Below are 20,857 nucleotides of genomic sequence, written 5' to 3' on the forward strand. Positions count from 1 at the left end.
CTGCGCATCACAGAGGTGGACCATTACACTCACCCAGGAGCGACAGAACGTACTGTGGCTGCTGTAGATATGTTTAGCAATAAGAAAAGGGGGATGTAAAAGTTGTTTTAAAGTGTAAATGTTAAAGCTGTAATTTCAGGCCCCTCCGGCTGCACTCTGAAGCACCTATTTTGCAAACACTACCTTGCACTCTCGAGCCCCTCGCCGTTCTGCCATTACGGAAATTACCTTATTTCTCGAGCGCTTGTACCAGAAATAAGAACATTGTTTCATAAGAACAGATGAAAAAACTCTCGGTGAATCTGAATTAGGATTATTTGCAACCCCTGTGCAGGCAGATAGTAAGTAAGTAACGAAGTAATATTTATTTATATAGCGCTTTTCCAGACCAGGGTCACAAAGCGCTTTAACAATCAAAACAATACTCAAAAAAGTATATACTTTAAAGATCAAGATAATAATGAGAACAACACAGGAGTTCCAGAAAATCAAGGAAAAGCCTGAACAAATAGAAACGTCTTAAGATGTTTCTTAAAGGAGTCAGTAGACTCCATCAAGCGCAAAGAGAGAGGAAGATCGTTCCAAAGCTTAGGAGCAACAGCCTGAAAAGATTTCTCTCCTCTGGTCCTGAACCGTGTGCGTGGAACCATAAGTAGATTCTGATCCACAGACCTCAGAGCCCGAGCTGGGGTGTAAGGCTGGATCAGATCAGTGATGTAAGGAGGAGCCTGACCATGAATAGATCTGAAAGTAAGAACCAGAATTTTAAAGTTGATCCTGAAAGAAACTGGAAGCCAGTGAAGAGTTTTAAGGATCGGAGAAATGTGAGTTCTTCAATACTTCAATAGTAGGGAGCTTGTCTACCAAGTAAGGGCTTGAGAATCCAGCTATGCAACCTGACTGTTTTGAACATTTAAAAAACATTTTTAATGAACTAGTGTAAATACATCAAGGCATTATTAAAAAACGACATGCCGTTGTTTTATTCATTTTCTTTTAATTGAGCCAATTAGTAGTTGTGTCAAAGCATTATTTAAAGTGAGTGTTCAACTTCAAACATCTTGATCCATTTAACTTTCACCTAAAAATATATTATATCCAAAATATATTTTCATGTTAACTTGAATATTTTAAAAACTCACAAAAAAGTGGAGTAAACAATTCTTGGAACAAAAACCTTAGAGTTGCATTTAGAAACTAAAAATGAATAATGGAAATACAAAATGAAATTGTTAGTTTCTACATACTCAGGAGGGCCACTTAAATATAGTCAAAGGGCCGCATATGTCCGGTCTAAAGGATGGTCATCCGTTCACAAACCATAGAGACCGTTCTGATGCTCCACTACACACAAGCTCAAGACTCTGTCACGGACCATCTCACACACACTACTGCGACACTCTGACCGTCCTGAGTGTCCTTCAGATTTACAGTTACCACCATTCCTCATCATTCTTCAGCTGGTGTGGCTCTCTGTCCTTCTTTGTCTCTCACCTCACACCTTTTTTTTTATCTTGGTGTTGCAGCCATCTCAGGCTGACACAATCTGTGTGAGTACCAGACATCTATGAAACTTAGAAGATATGATTGATGTTCACATCGGTGGACCCCAACCCTTTTTTTTTTTTACGCACCAAAGACGAGTTAAAGGTAGGCGTTATTTTAAAGGATTGGTCCTTCGATAGGAACAGTAAAAATAATGACCATGAGTAAGAAAAAATACTTCATAACGCTGCATTAGCAGGAGCTCTCAGCTGTTTTTCTGCAAGATCGTCACATGTAGAGTTTTTGTTTCACACAGTTTAACTAGTTAAAAGATTACTGTTTGAAGAAACTTGATGTAAACAAGCCTTGATGAGTCCAGAGTCCAAGTTGAATGTAGCTTCTCAAAAATCTTTTCAAAATAACAGAACTTTTCTTTTCTTTTACTTTGTAGAACTCATAACAACCCGGATGATATTCTGAATGTTATCTTTATAAACCTGAGGTACAAAATAACTCTCTTCATGACCTCAGCTCACTTTTTATAACTTAAAAAAGAGTTGGAATAGTTGGAATTCTAAAATGATGATGTACAAGTGTTGAAGCAATGTTTAAATTTAGCTAAGCTTCTACAAGTTCTTCAAAGAGACTACTCTAATATTAATGTGAAAGCAAAAGAAAAAATAAAAAAAAAAGTTCACTATGTATTTTTCAAACATCAATAACCTAAGCTTGATTTCCATAGGCCTTGAAAATGTCAAGATTCTAGATGTTGTGAACATAAAAGAAAAAGAAAAAGTAAAAGACTATTGAAATATCCCCAAAAAACACATTTGCTTTCATTAAAGTGAAAATATTGTCACTGTGTGTCTATTTGTTCAAAACTTTCTTTTATTTAGCCTCGCCCACTGAAAATAAGTTGTTTTTCTGGAGATCAAATCTTGTTTACCAACCAAACAACTGTGCTGTGATTGGTCAAGCATCAAGGTTTGTCCCCTTGCGTCATCAACCCTGGAAGTCTCCACCTCCAAAGGACTCAGTGTATAAACAAAGCAGGACGTGGAGGAGGAGTGAAGCCCATTATTACGTCATAATGGACTCTGCTCTAGTAACCTCTCGTTCACTGAGATTTCCGACAGGGAAGAACTTTATTAAGTAATAAGTTCAAAACATGGTCATGATGAGAGACTTACTGCACCTTGGAGAGGAAGATATATCAACAAATCAAACATGAGTGAGTCAGTAGAGTTGGGTTTTCACATTAGTTGATCTTTAAAGAAGTTGTTAAGTTGTGAAGTAATTTAATTACTGACAAATGTAGCAAAGGTGAAACAATTTCTACAGCTCAACATCTAAACTAAACTAGACGTTCACATAACCAAGTCAAGCTGTTTTATTCAGCAAAAAGCAAGGACGGACGTCCAGCTCCTGATGAGAGGAAGTAGTCAGTAAACATTTAAATCAAGGCTATTGATCAGCAGAGAGAGGAAAGCGAGATGCCTCCTACCCTGCTGACAAACATCCTCTCGCTGTGAGTGTCTGCGGGAAACCAGCGGAATATAAATGAACGTAGAATGTCTGCTTGTTATTGTCGGACATTCTACTTTACCTGTCACCGAGCAGAAATGTGAAATATCTCCCATGCCTCCATCTGGTTCCTCTTTTTTTTTCTTCTCTCTCCATCATTCAATATAGTTGTGTGATACATATTTTGTCAATATAATGACACACAAAGTTGGACTTTTTTAGTGTATCCTGCAGTGTATTTGTAACCTCAGAGGGCAAATAAAAGCCTCCAACATGTGTTTGTGCCAATATACTGACGTCTGGTTGACTTTTGTCTGCTGCCGCAGGATTGGGGCAAATCCAGGGGCTTTGCAGGAGGGTCCTTTTCAGCGCTTTTTCCATTGTGAAATGTTCTATTGAGTGCTCGACACATTCTCACCACAGACTCACAGAACAGCATCTGTATGACCGTGTGTACCCTGAAACGAAAAAAAAAAATGTTGCAGCTTACAATCTTCCACACACCTACACACACATCCGCACACTCCCGGATGTTTAACGTCTGTGTAAAGAGCATCTATTGTTCACCTAATCCACCACATCCTAATTGGAAAAACACTAAATGTGCTTCTTTTGTGCTCTCCTTGCCAGATGCAGAAAAAACATAGGAATTTGAGATTTTTTCTTTTTTCAAAAACACCTGCTTATGATTTCTCCTCACTACTCCAAACAAAGATGACCACACTGCCCCCTATCAGTGCACATGCGCATTACAGTCACTGGCGCTTTCCATCTCCCTCTAGAAACATTTTTTAGTTGAGAAAGTGTCTTTTCAAATGGTACATTTTTAATTGATATATAATACACAAATATTTGTGATGTAGCATTCATAGTAGTTAGGGTGAACCTCTAACTATTAAGTGTGAGTGCGTGTATGAATGGTTGTGTGTCTTTGTGTGTCAGTAAGAGATTGAGCGGTAACAAAGAAATGTGTCAAATAAAAGTATATAATGGTAAAATTGTTAGCTTCTGTCTTGATAACTGAAAAACACATTTTTATATTTAAACGATATACATGTAGACAAAATACTGTTTCCTCTCTCCACACGTCACCTTGCATATGCTAAATTTAGCCGAAAACATCTCCGTGAACCCATTTATGCGACTGACTGTCCCTCCTTCTCGTTGTGTTTCGCTTTCATTTGAATGTGATCCCAATCCTCAGAACGAGAGCGAGCATGAAGATCAAGGGAGAACAAAGCGAGTACCATTAAGTGAAACTCTCGGACTAGATGCTACTAATTTACCCACCCGAGGGGATTTTCGTCCACAACCATTCCTCGACTCTGATCTCTCTCTCGCTTGGCTCTGACAGCTATGTTTATTTCTTCTGGAACTCAACTCTAATCCTGTTTTCAGCTTGCTCGACAGGATGTTTAGGGGCTTATTTATTCTTGTTAAAATAAAGATTTTCCCGTGACTTCTTTGAACAGACTCCATGCGGGAGAGATGTATGGCAGAGCGTGGTAACCGTTGGAACTTCAAGCTGTAAAAGGTTTTTGATATTTGTGCTCGGATATGGAAACAAATAAGGTTTGAGATAACAAGCTGAAACCACAGTCACTGTGGTCTAATTGATGAGCAACCCGTTAGATCTGTTTGTTTTCCAATCAGATAAAAAGGATGAACATTGATAAGTAATCTTTATAGTTCTGCAAAAAATGTAGCTCGCTATGTGCACTCAATTTGCCAGAATATTGGGGCTGTGCCCCAAATCATGCACTTCCTTGAGTGCACTAGTTAATAGTTCACATTAAGAGGGTTCATCCTGTGGTTCTTGTCTTGGTTTCACATCAGGGGGGGTCTCAAGGTATTGATATATACAAGTGCAACCAGCAGATCGACCAGGATGGTGTCAAGGGTCTTGTGTGTTGGGTGAAGATGTGCGTGGTGCCTGCTGTGTTAAATATAGACCATAGACTACATGTTCCTTGTGTGTGTGCTGGGAACTCGATAAGCCTGTGAACTGAGCTAGAGTAATCTTCGTTGTTGAGCTTATCAATACTGAATGAGCTTTCGCTTCTGCTTTAAACCGTGTTGATCAATTTATGCTAAACACCATATGAAAGGGTTCACAGAATTTAGCTGCTTGTGTCGAGTGCTTCTGCCGTACAGTACAGAGGTCCCGGGTTCAAATCCAGCCTGAAGCAAAATAAATCTTGAGACACACAATAATGATGCTACACTTTCCTCCCACGGTTGAAAGCATAGTAATTATTAAACTTAATTGTCTATAATTGACTATGTCATCTGGCCAATGTTTTGTGTAGCTAATGAAGCTTCATGAAACATTGACCTATTTTTTATAGCTCCGAAACACTCAGTTAAAAAATAATACTAAATACTTAACCAATATGAAATTAAACAGAATAGTAAAGTAGTGATGGGTTGCAGGTGGTGTGTCATTGATGCTTCACGAAGCACTAACTTATTTATCTGAGACCACTAGACGGCACCATCTGCTTTATTACTATGGCGTTTAACTAGCAATGGTTTTAATGAGCCCCTGTGATACAGCATCACTTGTTGCTGTATCATGAAACAATGTCTTAATTTTGGCAATCTCAGTTTATAATGCGGAGAGTGCAATCTAGTGGACTTTTAAAAATGAAGACACTGCATCGCAATACAGCGTCAGACATGTGATGCTGTCTGTATGTGAGGCCTCATCAACCCATCACTGGGTAAAAGCCATAATTCTAGAGCAGATAGCTCCATCTGGTGGTGTCTGATTAATAAAATGGTGCTTCCTGAAGCTTCATTGACACACCAGCCTGCAAAAGGAAAACACAGGAGACAGTATTAATGATAATTATTGCCAGAAACGGATGCAGTCAGACTAGTGAAGTTATTTTAAAAGCAAACAAGAGCCAGTCGTTTCACCAGTTTGTAAGAAAAAAAATCAACTTTTAATCTGCGACTAAACTACACCAGTACATGCAAGATCTGAGGAGTTATAAAAAAAATAAAAAATAAAACGTGTGTGGTGGATCCATCTATATTTAAAAAGAATCGCCCGGCAGGAGATGTCTGGCATGTTCCGTGTCCTCCTCACAAATGTTTGAGCGTGAGATGAAAAGAAATCTCTGAATCGGGAAGAGAGGGAAAACCAGAGCGAAGCCTCGAATACAGGACCTAATATGGATGGAGGTGGCTACATGGTTTCATTAAACGCTTCACCGGGCATGCAGTCGATTTCCATCGACACATCTGTCCACGTGGATTAGATGAGAAATAATGACAACTAGACGCAGAGCGAGGAAACCATGATTATTAAAAATTATTTGCTTAAATAAACTGCACATATATAACATGGAGACTGACTAACACACACGTTTTAAAAACGTGCGATCCATCCATTTCTGCGTTGACATGCTGTTGTGTACATAATCTGTAATATATGATAATAGGTTTTCAGGTGTTTCCGCCATCAGAACTCTATTCTTATTATATTGCTGTAAGGGATTCTAATTGGTTGTCATGGAGACATGGAGGAGGTCGACACCGGAGAGAAGCTTCCATTGTGTGTTGTATTGTAAGCTCAAGTGAAGAGTTGGCGGTTACATTTCCAAAGGAGTCTCATTATATAGTCATAACCAATTCTATTTAAAAAGTGTTATGTTTTCGTGACGGTTCAATAAAGGCAAAAGTGACCACACAGAGCCTGCAGGACCTTCACAAGAACCAAGATAACAAGACGTTTCTATTTGTTCAGGCTTTTCCTTGAATTTCTCGAACTCCTGTGTTGTTCTCAGTATTATCTTGATCTTTAAAGTATGTACTTTTTTGAGTATTGTTTTGATTGTTTAAGCGCTTTGTGACCCTGGTCTCGAAAAGCGCTATATAAATAAATATTACTTACTTACTTACTTACTTTACTGAAAAGGTTTCATCTTCTAAAATTGTATCAAATTTTGTTTTCAACGATTCATCCATCCTGATAGAAAGCAGGGGGAAATGATTTCATCTCAACCTTGAGAACAGTTAAAGACTTCGAGTAAAGTAGTTGACTCTCACTGAATTTGAATTATGGATATTTTTTAAGAGAGACATCAGAGACTAAATGAAGAGACGATATTTTAAGTGGAGTCAAGTTTTTATCCTGCTTCTTTTCTCCCTGGTTCTGATTATGACGGTGAGAGAGATAAAACTAAAACACTTTTTTTTTTGGTTCTTAAAAGTGGTTCATGTTTTAATTATCCACAAACTTGTGAAGTGATAAGATGTCGGTCAATAGAGAAACATGAAAAAGGTTTAACCCTGTTCAAAATAGAAAGGTCTACAGAGAGAAGTACTTGAAAGAAGGCAAATTATTCACACTTTTGAAAGGCTGAGAAGAAGCTTTTGTTTTTACGAGAGAAGATTAGAAATGACTTTGGTTTGTTTGACTGGTTTTGAGTTGATGTCATCCTTGATTGGAAAGGAAAATTAAGATATCTTAATTTTCATAATTATTATCTTTCATTAAAGCAGTAATATGTAACATTTTGATTTTTTTTTTTCATATTATCTGTAATGATTGGTTGAATTTTGAACAATCTGGACCTAATCTCTTCAGCTGTTACTTTAACAATGTTTTTTACTACATAACTTTGCCCAGAATGTCTGTGAGTGACCACCAAACCATAGACATATATTCATAGACACCGCATCGACTGCTGCCGCCCACAAGAGCAGTGTGTATACAGTGCGACCATCTTGGTACAGTGCCACACGCTACTACATTGCATTATGTCTATAGAGATGACAGAAATACGGATCAAACCGTTTGAAAATTGGTCCAGAATTCAGCAAATAATTGTATTTTAAGATTGAGAAGTACCTTCTTCCCTGTAGTTGTTAATGCACCGCTGCCTCTGATGACACTGTACCAAGATGGCGGCACTTTATACACATCCGTCTACAGTCGATGAAGTGTCTATGTATATATGTCTATGCACCAAACTGCCTATTTTACAAAAAAAATTGTGTAAAAGTTCAAATTGAAAACACTTAATTTTGAAAAGGAAGGAAATTCTAATTTAAGTTAGAAGAAGGAAAACAAATACTTTACAACTTATATTTTTGGTTTGTCCAGAGTCATACTTTACAACTGATTTAATACATAACTTATTTACAAATGTTATAAAATGTGTCTTTGAAATTACTGAAATGACTTTATTTTAATTTAAAAAATATTTGTATCAACACATTAATCAAAGCTCAATATTTTAATACTTTCATTAAACCTCTTCTAACATTTAAATGATGGAAATTGGTAACACAAAACCTTCATTAAAAGTAACAAATATTTTCCATCATTTGGTTATAAAGAATCTCCCTAATCTTGGTGAGTTTAATTCAATTTTTTATGTAGGTTCAGCATCATGTGGTAAATAGATGTTAGACTCTATTGTACTCATCAGTACGTGTCTGTTTACTCTGTTTTCATTGAAATATCCACACTTTGTTTTTCTGAAGATGAAAAACTCACTCTGTCTCGGACTGTTTTTTTTCTTTTTTATTTAATAGACTTTTTAAAGTACCAGGAAGAAAAAAAACTGACTCTTCACCAATGGACTCCATGAAAATTCGTCTGTATTAAGTTATTCTTTTAACAGGGAGATGAGGAATTTGGTTTTTGGTTGTGAAGGGAAAATTGACACATGTTCATTTTTCAAGGTTCAAAGATTCTTTTTTTGTCATTTAATACTTGAATTCTTACTGAAGATCGCGACAAAGGCTGAGTGGGCTTAAGTTCTGCTCAAGTTTTCAAATAAAGGAAACATTTCACTGTAGAAATTTGCGCAGACATTGTGTCAAGGTAGATATTTAGCAAAAAAAAGATAATAATAATAAGCAGAAAATCTAGTTTTGCTCACTCCTAATATTCCAGTGTGTATTCTAGGCGCCCATATTTGTTAACTCTGACTAGTAGATTCATCATTTTTTTATGATACAAAGTTACTATATGGATATAAGCAATTACTATAAGCAATTATTGTGAATCTGAGGAAAAAAAGAATTAAAGATTTTTCTTTCATGGTCCAGTGAACAATAAAGAACCTCCCCTTTTCCTTAAATCCCAGCTCTGTAGTGAATGTAACACAGAATTATGAAAGTAGTTATTTCTCTTTCGCTGTTTCATATCAAGCTAATTTCCCCTTTCTTATGTGTCCTGACCCACGAGTTCAGCCCCTGCATGAGAGCCGGAGTGAATTGATTCTTCTTTGTACGTCAAAGCCTGGACGTTTTTAGCCTGAAGGGAGGACTCAAGTCTTTCATGTCCAATTCTTTATGTGAGGTGGAACCGAGTTTTAAGAGTCTCAGCATGTTCGGAAAATCCAATATCTAAATCTTGAATGACTTGGAGTGCTGCTTGACTTTTATGCCGTGTTTGGGAACACTTCAGCATCGGAGGGAGATGGAGTCGAACGGCTTATCCTGTAAACACCCACACTCACACACAAACACACACACACACACACACACACACCACTGTGTGGTATTCTCCTTCATTCTGCAGCACTCGGGTCACCTTTTCCCCCCCGAAGTGTAAAGTCCAGCTCTTTGTTTGATCAAGACGGGCGTGGGAGGAGGTGAGCGACATATTGGCTTGTTACCATTTGAAACGTTGCGCGAGTGATGTTTACAGGCAATTTGTGAAGCGAGAGCAGGACAACTTCGAGGAAACGCCACTCAAACACCCACCGACAAATGAGAGAGAACACATTTTATCTGCTCAGACACTTTCCAAATCCAACACCTACTATGACAAATCTGAACCTTAAACTGCTTGTTTTACAGCACATCCTCGACGCGTGTATTGAGGCAGATTAACGCTAAACAGCGAGGATTATGATAAGCCAGTTAAGTAAGACAGAATCGCTTTTCGTTCACCTGATTTATTCATTATTGTTAAAACAGCGGCTAGATCCCGCAGCATTGTTGAACAAATTTCTTAAAGACACAGTGAAACAATGCTGACTCCAGCTGTAACTGCATTAAACGACAGCATCTCGGCCTTTTCTATGGTAATGCAATTTAAAATAAAAGCTTTTTCTCTTGTTCGGGATTTGAGAAGAGAGTTGAAATGACAGGGACGATCATGGTTGAACTGTATGTTTGAGTTCTTTTGTTTCTTGATCTGAAAAAGTCTTGTATACAAAAATGTTAGAATTCAAACTTGGATACTGGTTTTGACATGATCCTATCACTGCAATGTCTATCAAATGTGCGTAAACCCCACCCCCTGAAACCACTTTTTTTTTCTGGTGGTGAATTTTTTTTTACCCCAGTCTACTGAAATTGGTCAAGCATTGAAGTTGGTCTCCGCACATCATCAATCCTGGAAGTCTCTACCTCCAAGGGACTCGTTGTATAAACAAAGCAGGCCGTGTTTACAGATTGCTGGTGGATGAGTGAAGCCATTATTACGTCATAATGGACTCTGGTCTCGTAACCTCTCGTTCGCCTAGATTTCAGACGGGGGAGAACTTTATAAAGTAATGACTTCAAAAAATGGGCATGATCAGAGACTTACTGCATCTTGGAGAGGGAGACGTTCTGGGGCTAACATTTTATGTTTCTGCAGCCGAAATAACAGTGTTCACAGTTGTGCAAGTTATGGTTTAATTCTTTGTTTTCTTGGTCTCTTGTTTTTGTCTCTTGTTCTTGTTCTGGAGGACTGTTGGTCTCTGATTTCCCCGTTATTAATAGTGTCTTTTTCTTGACTGCAGGTCTTCAAAGATATAGATAATTAAACCAGAATGAGTCGAGCTTAACAACAATATTAAGAAATGTAACCTCTTGAAAGACGAGTAAGTTTACCTGCTTGAGTCAATTGACATCCTTTAGCTTAAGTCATTTTTTTTAACACTTGTTTAGTCTTTGTTGTGGATGGATGAGCCACAAAGAGCCGAGGAGATCTCAGACCCAACTGGATGGCTTGGCTTTTATTGAAGAAGTCACAGATCATCAGTTTATTTAGCAACGCTGACACAACATCAGCTCTTCCAAATAATGAGACATATTTTATAAACATTTACTCCATGAACAACAGGCTCTTTGGAAAAATGTCACTAAGTCTGTTACTGTTACTATGTCGCAATCCTATCTTTTGGTCAAATAACTGGATTAAGTTCTTATAGAGTCTTCATTAGTTCAAGAGAATATAACTCTCAAGAAATTATCATGTTTATATTTGGACAAACTCAAGAAAACTTCAAACCAAGATGCTTCATATATTTCTAACAACTGGTAAACAAAGACTTCTTGACTGAGACGTTTCAACCGTTTCTGTCAGAACCATGTATTATTTCCGTTGTAGTTTTGTTCTATTGCTACTTATTGGAGTGATAACATTTTTAGATGGACTGATCACTTGATTTCCTTCTGACAGTTCAACTGCAGCTAGAAACACTCTTTGCTACACGACTTAAACTCAATTCCTTCTCATGACATTGATTGTTTCTTGAATAATCTGAAAAGAAGCAAAGGGAATGAGAATAAACACGGAAGGAGTGAGAATAAGCAAAGCTGCAAGCTGTGAGAAAAAAGATTTGTGTTGAAGCACGCAGATTTGAAACATGTCAAAAATAGAGACCAGGAGGAGACGGCTGGCAGGGAGGCGATCAATACGCTCTCACATTTCATATTACTCCGTGTTTGTGTGAAGTCTTTTTATCTGGCTCTCTAGCCCAGTGTGATAACAAAGTTAACTCTCACGTCACCAGATGTCTGTTTGGTCTGCAAAGATGGAGCTTTTAACATTTTTAATAAACCAAAAAATGTAAAAAGAGGATAAATCTCAGTTCAATTATTTTGTAAATTTGATGAGCAATCAGATAAGTATATTTAAATATAATTTCCCCAACTATAAACAACTAAATAAATCATTAAATACATTTTAGTTGATCTGAAATGTGTTTCATTTATTTTAAAGAAAATGTGTAAAACACACACTCTATAGTGTTCTAATACGATGGAATGAAATCATTTTTATTTATTTTTTAATTAGGAGATTAAAGTGGTTTAAGATACATTTATTACGAGAATAAAGTCGTTGGAAAATCATTTATTACCAGATTGAAGGCGTAGGAAAATGAATTAAAACAAGATTCAAGTCATACCAATGCGTTAATTACAAGATTAAAGACTTAGAAAAAACATTGATTACAAGATTAAAGTCGTATGATAATCAATTTCACAAGATTAAAGTCGTAGGAAAATCATCTAATACAAAATTAAAGTTGTAGGGAAATCATTGATTACAAGATTAAATAGATCGATATATGGACAGACGGATGACAGACAAGTACTTATAGTTGTCAACTATCTCCACCTCTGATGGACACTGGACGTGGCTTTGTCCTGGACCTCCCAAAGTGTATATGGTGAAGAGGAGAGGGGCCAGTACTGGCCCCTGAGGTGCTCCTGTACTGCACCGACAGTGTCAGACCTGATGGATGGATGGATGGATGGATGGATGGATGGATGGATGGATGGATGGATGGATACTTTATTCATCTCCTTAGAGAAATTCACAGTTCAGCAGCTCCAGAAAATGTTACAAAGAGATAGAACACAGAGGCATGCAAGTTATGTACAGTCTAAAATATACTGAAACATATGTATAAAAAGGAGAAAAAAAACAAAATAGAATAAAATAAAAATATTAAAAAATATATATAAAACGTTAAAAAGAATGGGATGAGTCTGCGTCATGTGTGATGCAGGTTGAAGAGTCTGATGGCATGGGGGAGGAATGATCTCCTCAGTCTTTCAGTGGAGCATGACATTGACAGCAGTCTGTCACTGAAGCTGCTCCTCTGTCAGTCTATGGTGCTGTGAAGGGGATGCTGTGGATTGTCTATGATGGACAGGAGCCTGTTGAGGGAGCGTCGCTCAGCTATGGATGTCAGACTGTCCATTTCTGTGCCTACAACAGAGCCTGCCTTCCTTATTAGTTTGTCCAGGCGTGAAGCATCCTTCTTCTTTAGACTGCCCCCCCCAGCACACCACTGAGTACAGGAGGGCACTCGCTACCACAGACTGGTAGAAGGTCTGTAGCAGCTTCCTGCAGACGTTGAAGGATGCCAGCCTTCGAAGGAAGTACAAACGACTCTGTCCTTTCTTGCACAGAGCATCTGTGTTGGTGGTTCAGTCCAGCCTGTCATCCAGCTGTACTCCCAGGTATTTGTAGGTGTGCACCACCTCCACACAGTCCCCCTTGATGAGAACTGGTTATGGGTGCTCCCTGGATCTCCGGAAATCCACAACCATCTCCCTGGTCTTGGTGGTGTTTAGGAGCAGATGATTGTTGTCACACCATTTGACAAAGTCCTGGATGAGCTCCCAGTACTCGTCCTCCCTTCCGCTCTTGATACAGCCAACAATGGCTGTGTCGTCCGCAAATCTCTGCACATGGCAGAGCTCTGAGTTGTGCTGAAAGTCGGACGTGTACAGGGAAAACAAGACAGGAGAAAGCACAGTTCCCTGTGGCGCCCCCGTGTTGCTGACCACCGTGTCAGACCTGCATTCACCCAGTCTCACATACTGGGGTCGGCCGATCAGGTAGTCGCTTATCCAGGCAACTAGGTGTGAATCCACTCCCATCCCCGACAGCTTGTCCCTCAGGAGCAGAGGCTGGATGGTGTTGAAGGCGCTGGAGAAGTCCAAAAATGTAATTCTCACAGCACCGTTGCCTCTGTCCAGGTGAGAGAGAGATCGGTGTTGCAGGAGGATGATGGCATCTTCCACTCCCACCTTTTCCCGGTATGCAAACTGTCGTCCACAAATCTCTGCACATGGCAGAGCTCTGAGTTGTGCTGAAAGTCGGACGTGTACAGGGAAAACAAGACAGGAGAGAGCACAGTTCCCTGTGGCGCCCCCGTGTTGCTGACCACCGTGTCAGACCTGCATTCACCCAGTCTCACATACTGGGGTCGGCCGATCAGGTAGTCGCTTATCCAGGCAACTAGGTGTGAATCCACTCCCATCCCCGACAGCTTGTCCCTCAGGAGCAGAGGCTGGATGGTGTTGAAGGCGCTGGAGAAGTCCAAAAATGTAATTCTCACAGCACCGTTGCCTCTGTCCAGGTGAGAGAGAGATCGGTGTTGCAGGAGGATGATGGCATCTTCCACTCCCACCTTTTCCCGGTATGCAAACTGTCGTCCACAAATCTCTGCACATGGCAGAGCTCTGAGTTGTGCTGAAAGTCGGACGTGTACAGGGAAAACAAGACAGGAGAGAGCACAGTTCCCTGTGGCGCCCCCGTGTTGCTGACCACCGTGTCAGACCTGCATTCACCCAGTCTCACATACTGGGGTCGGCCGATCAGGTAGTCGCTTATCCAGGCAACTAGGTGTGAATCCACTCCCATCCCCGACAGCTTGTCCCTCAGGAGCAGAGGCTGGATGGTGTTGAAGGCGCTGGAGAAGTCCAAAAATGTAATTCTCACAGCACCGTTGCCTCTGTCCAGGTGAGATTGAGATCGGTGTTGCAGGAGGATGATGGCATCTTCCACTCCCACCTTTTCCCGGTATGCAAACTGTAGGGGGTCAAGGGCGTGGCAGGTCTGAGGCCTGAGGTGATGAAGCACCAGTTGTTCCATGGTCTTCATCACATGCGACGTCAAGGCCACAGGTCTGAAGTCGTTCATCTCTCCAGGATGGGGTTTCTTTGGGACTGGGATGATGCACGATGTTTTCCACTGCTGGGGAACCTTCCCCAGTCCCAGGCTCAGGTTGAAGATGTGCTGAAGGGGGTGACCCAGTTCCCACGCGCAGGCCTTCAGTAGTCGAGGTGACACTCCACCTGGACCTGCAGCTTTGTTAGGGCGCAGCCTCCTCAGCTCTCCATGGACCTGAGCTGCTGTGATCGTGGGTGGTGTGGTGGGGGGTTGGGAGTTGTCCTCATCTGTGTTTGAGGAGGCTTGTGTGAGTTGGGGGCTGAGGTGAGGGGTGAGGGCATCTGCATTCATAGGTGTGAGTGGGATGGGGTGATCAAACCTGTTAAAGACCTGGTTTAACTGGTTTGCCCTTCCCACATCGCTCTCCATGGGGGGTTTCCTCTTGGAGTTGCAGCCAGTGATTGTTTTCATGCCCTCCCACACCTCTCTCATGTTGTTTTCCTGCATCTTTTGTTCAATCTTCTTTCTGTACTGCTCTTTGGCCTCTCTGAGCTGGACTCGGAGTTCCTTCTGTATCCGCTTGAGCTCCTGGGTGTCGCCATCCTTGAAGGCCCTCTTTTTCTGGTTCAGAAGGCCCTTGATGTTGCTTGTAATCCAGGGCTTGTTGTTAGCAAAGCAGCGTACAGTTCTTACTGGAACAACAACGTCCATACAGAAGTTGATATACTCAGTTGTGCAGTCAACAACCTCCTCAATGTTCTCATCGTGGGATCCATGCAAAGCATCCCAGTCAGTGGTCTCAAAGCAGTCCTGTAGGGCCAGTTCAGCCTCAGGAGACCACTTCCTGAATGTGCGTGTGACTGTAGGCAGCCTCCTCACTCTTTGGATATAGTGAGGTTTTAACAGGACCAGATTGTGATCAGCTTTTCCCAGTGCAGGCAGGGGGGAGGCTGTGTATGCATCCTTCACGTTTGCATACATCAGATCTAAAGTCCTATTCCCCCTGGTGTTACAGTCCACGTACTGGTGAAAAGCAGTCAGTGTTTTGTCCAGAGTGACATGATTAAAGTCCCCAGAGATTAAGCCTCTGGATGCTGTGTTTGTAGTTCAGCCACAGCGCTGTGGATGATGTCACACGCAGCCTCCGCGTCAGCCCGCGGAGGAATGTAAACAATGACAACAATGGCGTGGCTGAACTCCCTGCAGCAGGTGGAGATTTTAATCCTCACATGTCCAGTGTTACACCATCGTTCGTTTACATACAGCGCGAGTCCTCCTCCTTTGCGCTTTCCACAGGCTCTTGTTTCTCTGTCCGCTCTGACTGCGCTGAACTCTGGTAGCTCCACGTTAGCATCTGGGATGCTATCCGTTAGCCACCGGTTAAGCACAGTAAACTGCACTCCCTGTAGATCTTTATGTTCTTCGTCAGCGCAGCCAGTTCGTCGATCTTGTTTGGTAGTGAGTTCACATTCCCCATGATCATAGAAGGTACCGGAGGCTTGAATCTCCACTTCTTCGCTAGCCGCTTAGCTTTAAGTTTAGCGCCAGCTCTGCAGCCTCGGTAACGCTTCTTCACGTCCACAGGTAAACACGGAGCCACACCGATGCGGGACTTTGCTCTCAGAGTGTGCAAAAAGTTGCTCGAACACACGAGTCTCGGCGTAAAACAATCCATATCCATGGGATATACTAATAATAGTTTCAGTAGAAACCGAGAAAAATTCCTTCCAGGTAGAATAAGGAAAATAAGAGTGAAACACGGAGCTACTAGAAAGGCTGCCACTCGCGTCGGTGCCGGAAGTAGGATGAAAAGTGATGTCCTTCAGCCTAACACTCTGTGGTCGTTCAGTGAGCTAGTCAGAGATCCATGAGATCAGACCAGGGTCCACATGCATCTTTGTCTTTGTGCATTTTAAAGTCGCACAAAAAGCGACCTTAATCCAGTAATAAATGCTTTTATACAAATAAACTTAATAAAAAAATATTTGAGTATTATTTGAGAATACTCATCATCATATTCTAAAGCTATTTTAATTTTTTTATTATTTTTAAATGGTCAATATATATATATATATATATATATATATATATATATATATAAAAGGTGTCTGAATAAACCGTCTGTGGTGCAAAAAAATTCCGCTGCTTCCCTTTATATAGTCAGGAGGACATGATTCTATCTCCCAGCTACACAGGGCAAGAGGTGAGGACAGGATATCCATCCTAGCACACAAATAACACACAACTACTCCCACCTGTAGATCATTTAGAGACATAAATACATACTTTAGGAAACGGGGGACCTTGGAAAACACAATTTTAAAAATAATGTTTTGATGTTTTGAACCCGACATTGTCCTTTTAAATAAACTGAAACTGAAATTAAATTCTCCAGGTCCACTTTTGACTTTAACTTTGAAGCTGTTCCTCTCACCCACTATCTGATCTCACTCTGAATTAATTATTAAGTGCTCTAAAAATCATTTCTACACCTAATTAATCTTCAGTGAAGCTTCTCCAGGAAACGTCTTTTGAAGGCATTATAAATCAAAACAGAGCTGCACTTGATCTAACTTTGAAGGAAGTCACTTGTGTTCGACAGTATTGATTAATCTGTCGCAGACGTTGAGGAATGTTGGAGGTTTGGAAGTGGAGCTTCGCATTAAAGCCAATTACTTAGTCGACGTGGCCTAAAGGTGGACGGAGAGTGAATGATTCCTACGTGTATCTCATCCACACTCAATCTTTTATGAAGTGTTGCTGTCATTTGTCTGCTGTAATTGATGGCCATTGATCTGCCAGAGTGATGACATTGACTTCTCAATAACTCCCATTATTTTCCCCCCCTGTCTTTCTCTCCTCCCTTCCTCCCCCACGATCCCACTCTTCCTCTTCCAGGCTTGTAGATTCCGCTGATTTCATCTATAGACCCTTTTTTTCCCAACATCGAAAAGCGACAACTAACTCAACCCTCACGCAACCCAGGCTTTGAAGGGAAGAAGACGAAAAGAAAGACGTCCACGTGGAATTATTCTTTTTCTTTTTTTCTCTCGCAATGCTTCTTTTATGTTTCTTCTTCTGCTGTTTTGCTTTCTTGTCTTTCTCAAACATATTTATTTATTTTTGCTAAAGTATATTCTGTCTGGCCTGGATTGTCATGCGATACTTGAAAACATACATTGATATTGTAACGACTAGGGTTGCATGAAATGTGATTTTGATTCCTTTTTTGGGGGGGGACATTAAATGTATTATTCAGAAGAAAAATCTGTATTCCCCCTTTTTTCTATGATTCAGAGAGAGGCACAAGAAGGAGTGTCTAGTCCATCCATCCAAATAGTTTCCACCTGAACACGGTGACCTTTAAAAGCAATATAATCGAGTCGATTTTAAACATTTTACTTATTTTATAAGATACCATCCTTGTTATTATGAATACATTTTAAAAGTGGACACAAATGTGGTTTCGATTGAATCTTCCCGTTACTGTTGCAGTGCATTTTGGGCAAAGTAGTTGAAGTTAAGTAAATGATTAAATACATTTAATTCTTAGTGGCGAACATGAGTAAAACATCTAAGCCTCTCAATGTATAAATGAAATCGTCATGAAATGACTTTATACATCTATATTTCTTACTTTATTCTTGTTGTGTTTGACATTTAAAAAAGAAATATAAAAGAAAATCCATAAATGGATCACCTGCCTTCTTTCTCCTCCACTCTTCTTTCATTTCATGACTACCTCTCTTGCGTTTCTCCTTCAGTGTGTTGGATGTCAGAACACTGCGAATCCTGAGCTACTGGTTGGTTTTTCAGTTTCCTTCTCTTTGGCCATCCCGAAAAATGTGTTTGAGTGTAAAACGTAAAAAGGGGGGAGGGGCCTGCTTCGTTGTCCTCTGTGGTCGTGGTTGCACTTTTTAGGACAAGGTGGTAGCCGATAAGCCTTCAAAGTCGGAATCTCTGATGTTGATTTGCTTCTGTTTTTATTGCGTTAGTTGTCCTGGAGTGGAAAACAGTTTATAGTAACGGTGTGAAAAAAATGAAAAATCTACTTTTTCTTTTCTTTTCTTCCATTGTACAAATCTACACTCTTGATTAACTTATGTACTTGGATTGCAAGTTTTCGGGTAGATGAAAAAGTGACTTTTTTTCTTTGTGAAATTTAGAGACGTATGCTATTGACGTGTTGATTATTACTGTACGATATTTTTTCCTTTTCTTTTTCATCTGTAGTTTACAGGAAAATGAAGTGTCTTGGCTTTACTTTTTATTTTTCGATATGATTTTCTTCTTTCTGCCCTCAACTGTTATCAGAGTCGGATGATGATGTAGAAGAAAAACGGCCTTCAGATTGTGGTTTTTGGTGACTAGTTTGTCTTTTGCGCTCTTTGAAAAAAGAACACACTTCACCCGTGGGTTCCAGAGGGAGGCCGCATCTAAAGAATTATGATGACATTTTGAATGAGTTTTGTCCGTCTTTTGCACTAATTTAATAAAGCCGTTACTGAAATTGTGAATTGTGTTTTTATTTGGGTTTTGATATAAGGTGATTATATGATTAACCATATGATATACAATAACCATATGTTATACAATAGAATAGTTTTACAAAATCTACGTAAAACTACTCTTCCTCGCAGGTTTACCTGTTAAATGTATATTATGGGATTCATTTAGAAATGTTGTACTACACGTCAATATATATCTACACTTTTTATTTATTGTACCGAGAAAATGGACCATTTCTAGTATCTCCTGATAGTCCTATACAGTATATATTATTTATTTTCCAACTATATTAAACATCCTTTGACCTAATTGGTGCACGAGCTATCTTGGCTTGTCGATTATATTGCTAACCGTGATCATAATAAAACTCTTTTTTTTAACATTTAAATTATAGAAATTGAGTAAAAACGAATTTTCATAGTATTCATAGATTCCTATACAACTTGTATTTAAGATAAAACAAGAAGTTTAACTGTGTCTTAGTGACTTAAATTCATCTCTTTTTATATATATATCTGGATTCAAATTAAAGTTCAGCATCTTGTGGTTTTAATCAAATTATTTTTATTATTTAATTTATTATTATTTAAAAGGAATCTAAAGTGTGTCTTAAAAAGATATTTGTACAAAACTCTCTTTTCATTGAAATATTTACATGAGACAATGTAATTAAGCCCCGCCCACTGGAAACACAATTTTTCTGGAGATTCAATCTTGTTTATCATGACCACACCCACTCTGCAGTTATTGGTCATGCATCAAGGTTTGTCACCATGCGTCATCAAATCCAGGAAGTGTCCACCTCCAAGGACCTCGTTGTATAAACAAAGCAGGCGTGAGTACAATTCGCTGGAGAAGGAGTGAAGCCATTAATATGTCATAATGGACTCTGCACTTGTAACCACTCGTTCGCTGAGATTTAGGATGGGGGAGAACTATATAAAGTAAGAAGTTCAAAACATGGTCATGATGAGGGACTTATTGCATCTTGGAGAGGAAGACTTCAACAAGATCGCTTCTGGATCTCCATTCGTTTTCATCTTTCTCTCCCGGTTGACAATAGAACCATCTTTAAAACAGGGGGATTATTGATGTAGCTTCGCAGTAATGAGGGGACTCACGGATGAACAGCGACCTACATATGAACCAGAATATGAATCGTCTTCTGTAAGTGAGCGTCGGTGAGATTCATTTATTTCTTGTTCAGTTTGGATAGTACATTAGCATAAGCAGTCTGGAGTCTGCGTGACACTTTGAAAGGTAAATACAAAAGATTGGTTCCGGGGTGCGCCGCAGGAGGGGGTGTGGAGTCGCCAGGTAATTAGGTTACACACCTGGCACGCATCAAGCATTATTGTCTAAACCTGAAGGCTTGTTGGTATTTATAGAAGCCCACATCTGCTGCAGACGGTTGCCACACTTCAAACCGGGGAAACAATTTGATGTAGGTGAGCAGAAAATAAAGTTGGCACGTGTAAACAGGATCGCTGCTGCAGGATCATACAGTTTGAGGTAAGTACATGAACCGATGTGTGTTGTGTCCTTGTGGCTCTGTTTTGTAGTGGAAGAGCGTTTGTTAGTGACAGGTGTGTTTGAAGCGTACCCGAACCAGACTTCGCAAGCTTCAAAACAATCAAACGAAAGTGTCTTAACTTTTTTCATGTCGTGATTGTTGAAGGACTGGATTTG

The 20,857-nt window shown here is 39.8% G+C and overlaps 2 protein-coding genes across 2 annotated transcripts in view; one reads left to right on the forward strand and one right to left on the reverse strand.

The window, feature by feature from the left end:
- cdh13 (cadherin 13, H-cadherin (heart)) overlaps positions 1 to 19,176 on the forward strand; it is a 336,887-nt gene extending 317,711 nt beyond the window's left edge. Inside the window, exon 15 of the mRNA XM_087796847.1 lies at positions 17,558 to 19,176. Within this exon, the coding sequence (XP_087652973.1) occupies positions 17,558 to 17,565 (8 nt within the window). The 3' untranslated portion in view covers positions 17,566 to 19,176. The remainder of the gene's footprint in view (positions 1 to 17,557) is intronic.
- LOC148073869 (uncharacterized) lies at positions 14,102 to 15,722 on the reverse strand. Its single transcript, XM_087797640.1, has one exon. The coding sequence runs from the start codon at positions 15,638 to 15,640 to the stop codon at positions 14,102 to 14,104; it is 1,539 nt and encodes a 512-aa protein (XP_087653766.1). The 5' UTR covers positions 15,641 to 15,722.
- Positions 19,177 to 20,857: the final 1,681 nt, after the last annotated feature.

Source organism: Callionymus lyra, chromosome 8 (assembly GCF_982586985.1).
Source record: "Callionymus lyra chromosome 8, fCalLyr1.hap1.1, whole genome shotgun sequence".
Classification (NCBI taxonomy): Eukaryota; Metazoa; Chordata; class Actinopteri; order Syngnathiformes; family Callionymidae; genus Callionymus; species Callionymus lyra.